Here is a 10379-nt window from a genome sequence, read left to right as displayed (position 1 = left end):
CAATCACTCATTACTTGATTGATGAGATGATTATTTCAGTAAGTATTCCACATTTTGAAGTTTAAAGTACCAGATTGAAGTTTTACATAAAAAGTTTCCTTATATCCGCATATATATGATGAAAAACCCCTTACAAAACTGGTGGAACAAATGATTATTACATATTAAGCTGATAGGAGAGCTGAATATTCTCAACTTAGTTTGATTGATCAGATAATTTAAAGTCAAACGTCAAAAAAAGTTAAACGTCAAATAACTAGAGTAGAGCTCTACTGAAAATCAACGTAAGTTTGTGATATTAGAGTTGTAGGGAACAGTAATCTCAAACTCAATTAGAAAGCTCAGGAGAGAAATTATGTCAATATTCATTTGTTAAGTATTTCATTTGCCCTGTATTAAAAAGGTTAAACTCAACATTACTTAATCCAGATAGATATATTTGTGAATTCTCCAATTTACATATTGTACGTGCTACTGAAAATAAACACGTACAGTATTCTTGATAATTTCACAGTCTGCTAAAATATTTACTTGTAATGTATTATCAGCGAACACTAATTAATATGAACTGTAGCCTATATAAATAAACATAAATGCCGCATTATTGTTCTCTGTTCATTCATAACACCTAATGGAATAACCAATGTTAACAAATCTTAGAACATTTCTAAATTCCATAATGATTTCAATAATTTCTCAAAATTACTCACTATAACAGGACGCTTCAAAAAGAAGGAAAACTAGACAGACTGTCGTCGCTCGATGCTTAGGCGGGTTCATATCACACGCACGGCTCCTGCAAACAGGTAAAAAACACCTTGCTGGAGAAACCTCTTCGAAAAGGAGAGAGAAACAGAACACTTTCAGGCTGAGGTACGGCCGTTGGACACAGGTAATTCCCTTAAATCCCCGCATCACATCAGATGAACTACATTAGACCTCTTCTACCGTTAATGAACTTTGGCGCTACGGTGCCACGGAGGAGACGAATTGTTGAATAAAGTTGTTATTTTTGTTTTATGTTTTATAAAAGATCTTAAATTGTGTTCCAAAGATCAACAAACTTTTTACGGGTTTGGAACGACACGAGGGTATGATTATGATTAATGACAAACTTTTCGTTTTGGGGTGGAGCAACCCTTTAAGATTTCGGCTGTAAATCAGTGATCCCCTTTGCCGCTCAAACACTTCCAGTGGCTTCACCCCCAATTGCGGTTTAGTTTTGTTTAGTTAGAACCTGAGCAATCCAGTCATTTATATAGATAATATATATTCTGTAGTTGCCATAATATAAAAAATACGTGACAAAAGACATTGTAGGGTCTTACAGCAAAATTTATTCGCCGTCTTTCATAAAGCTTGTTATTTAAATAAAAGTAGTTCATGCTGTTATGCTGCTAACTACGCCAGCTTTGGAGTTTAGCCCTTGGTTCAGGTGTGTGTAGCATTGAGCAAAACAGTGGACCCAGGTGTCGATTAATTGCATGAAGCTGTCTTGAGTCATGGTTAACTGAATGCCCAAGAAACTATTTAAAAAAATAAACGCTAGTCCTGCCTAGCAACTGATTTTATTGGTCAACTCAAATCACGCAATCACAAGTCAAGTTCAGACCGTTATAAAGTTAATAGATTCAGTTCAGAAAAATTATGGTAGGCTCTAACAACGACAAACTATTCTATATCAGATTGTGCTACCAATACTAGTATAGGCTACTAGGGTTAAGGTTTGGGTGACTACTATACGAAATGTTTGCTCATTTTCTTCATTACAGGTGTTATTGTGTGCTTGAAAACTAAAACTGATTTTATTATACCTATATTTTTTATTTATATATAACTTATGTAAACTAGTAAAATTTTATTTGTTTCTAGACTTTACTGTCTGACATTTTGAATAGGCCCAACCTTTGAAAAATTGACATGCACTATGTAAAAAGGCCATCTGTTGTACAGGACCATAATTTATAACAGTGATATAGATTTTACTGGTCTAGCTGTATTTTTTCCCGTCACAAAAATCCATGTGACTGTAAAGCAGTCAAAGTGTTTTTTATTTTGAATTATGTATGATGTTTATGCGCTGCAGCATCTAATAAAAAAATCTTTCAAAAAAGAAAAAACCCATAGCAAGATCAGAAAAATCACCATGAAGCTACTTCAGTAACTTTGTTTTACACTTTTACTTTCATCACATGATGAAACACATTTTTTAATATTTGTAGAGATTCTGTTTTGACACAATATGCAAATGAGACATTTCTCCTTAAAGAGATTATAATCAGAGACAGATTGCTGAAATCAAAGGAACAATAATAAAAATGTCAGAATAGTGCATGAGAAAAATGTCATATATTAAAAACATTCCTTTTTTTATTTGTAGACTGTAGCAGACAGTAAACTATGTAAACTAATGAACTCTGTGAAAATACAAACAAATAAACCAAAAGTACTGATTACACAGAGATTAACACCTTAGACCTCTTGTTTATGCGGTTTCATGACTTCTGACCACCTTCTTGGCCCTACTTGCACACTCACAATGGTAAGAAACAGCTTTCGTTTCATTCATCCTCCTCCATCCTTCTGTTTCATTTACACTTGCTCAGATTCCTTCTCTACATTCCTATACATGGATACTTGGGGTGGGGAATGTTTACAATCACCTTTATTTAGCTGGTGATTTTAAAAGTAAAAACAGGCTTGGATACATACTGAAATGGAAAACAGAATAGTCACAAACCCCACCCCAAAATCAGTGGTCCATTCTCCCGGCCGTTCTTTGTTTTTTTGACATTCTTTTTACTTACAATCTTAACCTTCATTTCCTCTCACACAGCTCTCATATTCAGGCATACATTTTATTGCCCGTAAAAAGCCACCACAGAGATTGATTGGTCCCTGCTATACCACCACAGTTTTTACACTGCTACCAGCAGGGAGGAGTTATACAAACTGAAAGGTAGCATGGCTTCTGTCTAAGACTGAGGACACATAAATAAAATAAGAATATTAATAATTTCCAAATACCAGTGACATGCATTCCCACGATGAATGAGAATCAGTTACACTAAACCAGTGTACAAAAAGTGCAATATGCCTGTCTGTACATAAAGACTTTTTTGGTATTTTATATTTCAAAATTGCTTAAGCAGTTTGGGCCTAGCATCTAAAGCCTGGTTTATCTGCAAAATAAAGCAAAGGTTAATAAATCATTTGTGCACATATTCATTCATTTGCTTTCTTAGAGTTCTCAGTCTGTACGTCCTGTCCGGCAGTTTGTACAGTCTCTGTTTGCAAACGCTCAGACTTGGCTACAGATTCAGCCTCTGCAGAGTTCTGAGCAACGCTCTCAACCTTAGCGTTGGGTTTCTTAGCAATTGGTGGAGGAACTTTGTTAGCCATCTTGTGCGAGTCATTAGACTTGGCCGAATCGGAGACAGACGCTAACTCTTCCACCAGAGTTTTCCTCAGGTCAGACTGAACCTCTAAGGATGACGGTGTCTCTATTACAACCCTTTTGGGGCTTTTGGAGAAGATGAAGCTGGCCATAGATGCAGGGGAGTTTGGTACAACGGTGCCATTAGCTGTGGCTGGGGGAGGGGAGCGCAGACCAAAGGGCTTGGCTTGGTTGTCTTTTGAAGACATAGCGGCAGCCTTTAGGCGAATGGCATCTTGGAGACGCATAGAGGGGTTAGGTGGCGAAGACACTGCGGGAGGTGTGGAAGAGACAATGGGAGTTGGTGTTTGGGTTTTTGGCTTCTCACTATCTGGCTTTGAGTGTATTTCAACGGTGCTTGATTGCTTCTCTGAATTTTGTGGGGTCTTGTTGGGTTCTTGTGCCTGATGTTGAGTCTTTGGCTCACTGATTGATAGGTCATTTGGTTCTGTTGTGCTCGGCAGGGTTGCTGGGCCAGGCACTGCAGGTTGAATTTGTTTCTTGAGGGTTTGGGGTTTGAGTTCTGTTTCAGCATTGGGTTGTTTGGGAGCATTGGGAGCAGGATTGTTACCTGGTTCAGTAGGTGGACTTGTAGCTGATGCATATTTTGGCTCAGGTGTTGTGTTTTCTGTTTTTTGAGCAATGTTATTTGACTGAGTTTCTGGTTCAGATGATCCTTGCTGAGTATTTGATACAGTGGTTGTGTTTGTGTTGAGGGACGGAGCTTCAGTTTTTGGCTCTGTGTTGGAAAGAGCTTCCACATCAGGAGGCAGCGACGTCAAAATCAAAGATCGTCTGATTGGCTTTGGAGGTGCCTCTTGATTGACACTTGATTTTAGTTTGGGTAGTGATGGTTTATCAGGATCTACAGCATGGCTCTGACTGGACTTAACCGACCTGAGACGAACCATCTGTAGGATAGACTGTGTGACCACAAGACCGGAGGTCTCCTCCTTGGCCGGAGAGGGACTGCTTGTCCGTTTCTCTGTTTCTGTCATCTCTAGTCTGTCCTCCATTTTTACATTACTAGGTAGTGGAGGAGGAGGAGGAACACTGACTTGTTGAGATCTTACATCAGTGGGTAGTGGAGGAGGTGGAGGAACACTAACTTGTTGAGATATTACATCAGTGGGTAGTGGAGGAGGTGGAGGAACACTAACTTGTTGAGATATTACATCAGTGGGTTGTGAAGGAGAAGGAGAAACACGGATTTGTTGAGATCTTATACCAGTGGGTAGAGGTGGACAAGGAGAAACACAAACTTGTTGAGATCTTACATCAGTAGGTAGTGGAGGAGGTGGAGGAACGTAGATTTTTTGAGATGAAGTTTCAGACGATGTTACTAACACATTGTGTGTCGAAGGGTGGGATTCTTGCAGAGGGGATGGGATTTTCTGTGGTTCAGAAGGTGGTCTTGGTGGAAGTGGAACTTCCTGCAAGGGAGGCGGTGGAATATCCGGTGGTAATTGAGGCATTGTCAGTAAAGACTGTGATGAAAAGGGTGGGGGCGGTGGAAGTAGGTTGGTATCATTTTCCACAGCAACAAGAGTTGCTGAAGCTGTACCTACTGGAGTTGCCAAAGGTTGGGATTCTTGCGGAGGAAATGGGATTTTCTGTGCTTCAAAAGGTGGTCTTGGTGGGGGTGGAATATCCGGCGGTAATTCAGACATTGTCAGTAAAGACTGTGGCGAAAAGGGTGAGGGCGGTGGAAGGAGGTCGGTATCATTTTGCACAGCAACAGGAGTTGCTGATGCCGTACCTACTGGAGGTGCCGGAGCAGGAAACAGAGGAGGTGGAGGGATCCAAGAAGTCAACTCCTTTATTGCTTTAGCAGCTAGTGTAGGAGTTGAAGGAACAAAGTCCGGAGGGGGTGGAGGAGGTTTGGCTTGGCTGTTGTTTGGTAATGGTGGGCAATGCTCTGGAGGAGGTGAGGGAGATGGTGCGACATAGGCAAGTGGCATTAAGGATTTAACTTTGCCTTTTACCTCAACTGGTTGCAACAGAGATGTTGCATTTACTTTGTCAACATTTGCCAAGGCCACATCTGGTTCATCTGCAATTTTAAGACCTGTCTTTTTGGCCCAGCGTGCATAGTTAACAGGCCCAGGTCCACACAGCAGTTCAAAGGTTCGCTGGTTATGAGCCCAGGTCTCAGGAGGAGGAGCTGGCGGAGCCAGTACTTTGGGATGGGTGGGAATCTCCAACAGAGACCAGAGAGCCATTACAGCTGGGGAGGGATTCTTACCATTAATTAGACTTTTTGCAGACAGAAGGCTGTTCTTAAGTTCAGCAAGCTTGCTGGTGCCATTTGTGTACGATTTGGGTGGGTCATTGGAAGACACTTGAAGGTTATTTCTGTGCATCTTTAGCTCTGCTAACATTGTTTTCTTGTCTGTGCTGACTGACTGGCTCTCCATTGATGGGACAGGTGTGAGTCCATTGGAGGTGGTGGCCTTCATTTTAGATACAGAAATGACAGCAGGGTATGGTGATCCATCTGGAGTGCTGATATCACGCAAGTAGGTAGGATTCTCAGATTTCTTCCAGGTCTTTTTCCCATTGTGTAAGGAGTATGACCTGCTGGGAGGAGCTGGAGGTGTCTTGCCCCGTTTAATCACTGATAGGTTTCGTGTGAAAGCAGCAGCAGATTCTGCCTTTCTGCTGTCCTCCTCCTCTGTAGAGTTCCCATTCACATGAGTAGTTTTAACATGGGAACCATGGTTGTTCAGCTTGGCTAGTTTATCTGTGTTCTCAACCTGACTCCCTCTGCTGGCCACACGGGGAGTGCTACTGCTGGAGATAGTAGACGAATCAGAAACAAGCGTTTCTGATGATCCAGAGTGGGTCCACCAAGAGTAGTTTGAGCGGGCTGTGGAACAACGTGAAGAGACCCTGGATGAAGCACGTGTGGATGCTGGGCTGGCTGACACCAGGCTGCTCTTGCTGACGGTTCGGACACTACTGCGACTTCGGCTGCGACTGAGTTCCACAACATCTACAGATGGTGGAAGTACAGCATTTGGAATGATTTTAGACATGTATGTGGCCTGAGGTGAGATGGACATCACCGCACCAGTTGGGTTCTCTGTCCAAGGAACACCTAGAAGGCCTGCTCCTGACTTTTCTGGATCTACAGAATGGTTTATGAGCCCTTGGAGGATGTCATCCTTGGGTTTTGTCAGTGTGGGAAGCTTTGAGTTGTTTTCCTTAACTCTGTACAGGTTTTGTATGACCTGCAGATGTTCTTGTACACTTTCTTGGTCAGAGCTGGAAGACGTGCTATCCACAGTGGATATCATGGCGGGTATGATCATGTCTCCATTGGGCAGCTGACCATCAAGAAGATTGGTGGTGATCCATGCTGCCCTGTCCAACCCTTCAAATATGAAATATGCAAAATTAAAATGAATAAAGATAAATCATTTAAAGACATGTTCTACACTATAGAAGACTGCAGCAAAACATACCCAGTTCTCTCTGGACATGTCGAGGAATTCCTACAACAGTTCTCACATGTCTCCTACGAGACTTTGTCTTCTCTGCAGTCTTATCCGGCTTCAAAGGTCTGAACGTTGAGGCTGGATAAAGGAACCAGAAAATAATGTTTCTGTGACATTGCATATGATATGAATTCCTAAATAACTTCATGAAGATGTATCTTAACCTGGCCAAAAATTTTTAATGGTTAAAATTTATATGACCAATACGTTTATGTGTGACATGTCACCTTGGCGTTTGAGTCCAGAGCGTGTTGATCGTGAGGAGATGGAGGAGCGCATCGAAACAGAATCAGCAGCTGTGCTCTCAGACTCAAAGCCTCTCAGCTCACTGAAGGCCATGCTGTCTTCAGTATGAGCTGTTACTGTTGACTAAAGCAAATAGCATGATTAACGCTCAAAATACTTGCACTTATAAAACTATGTATGTGCACAAGTAACAACCAGGCTGTCATTATGGTGGAAACAGAAATAAATGCATTCATAACAGGAACTGAGGGTTGATCAATGCATGTAGGAACACTTACAATCATACTTTGGTCATCGGGGTAGTCCACACCATTTCTATCATCTAGAAAATAAAACATGACCTCTTTACCAAATAGAATAAACTGCTGTATGTTGAAGAAATGCATGTGTTTGGTTCAGATTAAAAGAAAGCGTGTAATTTAATCAGACTCTAACTTGGAGTTTGACTTTTCTCACCCTCTTGCTGCTGCATTTTCAGGCCCTGCTGGGCCTCTGTGTGCAGGTCCAACACATATTTAGGCCGATTACCCTCCACAAACACATTTTCTTGGAACTCCTGAAGAGAAACAGCACCCACAACTTCCTCTTCAGGGGCTGCAGAGAGATAAACACAAATAATTGCATTTAATAATTAATATATACTTAATATCTGATCTAAGGTAGCTCAGTTTCAGTAACAGCTAATGCAAAATCAATTACATGATTCACTTAACCTGGTTTTCTCCTGTGTTTTAATGCCACATCCTATTATGTCACTTAATCACTAAAGAGACTGTCCCGTAACCTGATTATATAGCCAATCACACAGTTAGCCTGCATGCTAAATGTGCAAAGACCATGCTCGAATTAACCATGTGTCCTGATTTCACCCTGCTAATTCATGCATTATTTTCTGGTCATTTGGGTCTTCGGAAGCATTTAAAAAAAATGTTTTTATGCTATTTCTATTCATCTCAATCAGGAGATGTTATGTTTTTAATTTACTGTACTGTGATAACCACACAATTATTCAATTATTCATTTAAATTAACAAATGAATTAAGAACATACACTAAATCAGAAACTTTTACTATTTGAAATAACAGTTTTATATTTTAAAATTTTAAAATATAAAATATTTTTTAATTTATATTTTAATGTTTACTAAACAGCATATTATATTTAAAATGCACTAAAGAAAATTTAGCTTTGATCACAGGGATAAATTACATTTTAAAATATGTTCAAATAGAACACAGTTATTCAAAATAGTAAAAATATTAAAACATTATGGTTTTGCTGTACTTTGGATCAAATAAATGCTTCTTTTAAAAAAAACAAGAATCTTACGGTTCAAAAACTTTCGATTGGTGGTGTATCCATAATACTGTAAAAAGCTTTCTAGTCATATTTAACCAAATCGTGATATCTAACAAAATCTGACAAAGACCTACCTTTTGTTTTAAAGATGGACAGAAGAGAACAGTTATTTTGATTTAGCAAGAGCAGCATGTCTGCACTACTGCAGGAGTTTACAGTGATTACAGACTCAGTGTGTGCTGACACGCTCTTTAGTAATGACTAATTTTAGAGTGAAGAGCTTCACTAACTAACAAAGACCTTTAGTAATCCTGATCCACATAAATATCTGATAACACATGGGCTAAAAAGCATCAGAAAATGCCTGAATTTCAAGAGTAAGCCAAGTTAGTATAAAAGCTAGACCAAGAAAATGAGTTATGGGTTATGTATAGATTCTAAGTTGTAGTAAACAGACCCTTTACCGAGTATAAATATGAAGTGTGTAAATATGAAAATAAATTGCTTAAAGCTTGGAATAAAGTACCTCAGTCAGACTACAGTTACTTTCATAGTGCTTTTTGTCCTTTTGTGTTTTGTGGCCAAAAAAAAAAAGAAAAAAAATGCAAGGGTTGATTAAATGACAGGGGACAACTATTCCATTAGGGTCACTTTCTCACCACTAGATGGAGTAGCAGAACAAAGTATAAACTATGAGGTCATAGGTATGCTTAAGAGGAAACTTGTTGCTCAACCTAGAGAACAATAGACAAATAGGAACAAATAGCAATTATTTATCCTTGCAGAGAGTTCTACCAGTTCTACATTTGAGATCCAGTCTGAAATTATTTATTTATAGTTGATCTGCAGCAGGAATGCTAAAATCGAACCTCAGTCCATCCCGATCTTAAATGTACCTCAAAACCAGGCCAGACATGCCCAGAAAGCCCCGCCCACTTATTTGCCACATGTGATGGGCCTTCCTCATCCAACTTCATTAATCATCGCAACAGAAGACAACCTTTTAGAGCTACAATCATATTTAAGTTTTGTTCTATACTTTTTTCAACTGGAAATAAATTCCTTCTAGAACTACAAAGTTAAAGAACCAAAAAAAAAAAAAAAGAAAGAAGAAAAGAAGAAAGAAAGAAAGAAAGAAAGAAAGAAAGAAAGAAAGAAAGAAAGAAAGAAAGTGAAACTTTTCTCTGACCGTTGATATTTTCGAACCTTGGTGGAGTACTTGGTTTGTCTCACTATGATATATGTACGTCTTTAGATACAGACAGCCAAACCACAGATGAAATGTTGCTAGCAATGGTTTTAAACAATTAAAATAGTCGAAGAACCACAGAGGTCATCTTTTCAGCCATGAGGAACATACCATACTAAGAATCTGCAGCAGTAAATAAAAAAAGACTACAAACCCAAAACCCATTTACATGACTGGCAACATTTGCATATCAATGGATTATTAATTCTGTAATAATATAGGATTGTGCAGTCTCACTCAGTCAGGCGTGCATTTATCGACAATTTGAATTTTTGAACATGGCGTATCCATTCAGAATTTAAAATTATTTGTATTATAAAACAACATTAGTGACTGATTATATGAAAGCTCTAATAGTAAATACTCCTTGTAGGTGTGTGAGTTAATGTATGTATGCTTAGAGTATTGTGTTGATGTCTAAAGGTTGTATAATCTGCACTATGACCTAAATCATCTTTGAATGTGTTCTCAGAAGTTCAGAGGCTTTCAAAAACTCTGATAACCTTCTGAGAAAGCCAAATAAAAGCAGCACAGAATGAGAAAGACTAAAGCATGCCTGGACCTGCTGAGGGCAGATGTCAGAACAGCTGCAAGGAGCCTCAAACAGGATAAAACTCACACAGACTCCTTGAGCAGCTTTAACTTTATA

General features: G+C 39.3%; 1 protein-coding gene across 1 annotated transcript in view; it reads right to left on the bottom strand.

Annotated features, from left to right (window-relative positions):
* Positions 1 to 2161: 2161 nt before the first annotated feature.
* The window catches only part of LOC141325221 (uncharacterized), a 29411-nt gene continuing 21193 nt past the window's right edge, over positions 2162 to 10379 (bottom strand). Inside the window, exons 3-7 of the mRNA XM_073833785.1 lie at positions 7639 to 7776; positions 7461 to 7504; positions 7164 to 7305; positions 6904 to 7014; positions 2162 to 6812 (exon numbers count right to left, since the gene is read on the bottom strand). Coding sequence (XP_073689886.1) covers positions 3226 to 6812; positions 6904 to 7014; positions 7164 to 7305; positions 7461 to 7504; positions 7639 to 7776 — 4022 coding nt within the window. The 3' untranslated portion in view covers positions 2162 to 3225. The remainder of the gene's footprint in view (positions 6813 to 6903; positions 7015 to 7163; positions 7306 to 7460; positions 7505 to 7638; positions 7777 to 10379) is intronic.

Source organism: Garra rufa, chromosome 2, assembly GCF_049309525.1.
Source record: "Garra rufa chromosome 2, GarRuf1.0, whole genome shotgun sequence".
NCBI classification, from domain to species: domain Eukaryota; kingdom Metazoa; phylum Chordata; class Actinopteri; order Cypriniformes; family Cyprinidae; genus Garra; species Garra rufa.
Note: the sequence above shows the minus strand (reverse complement) of the source record. Positions and strands in the feature narration are given on the sequence as shown.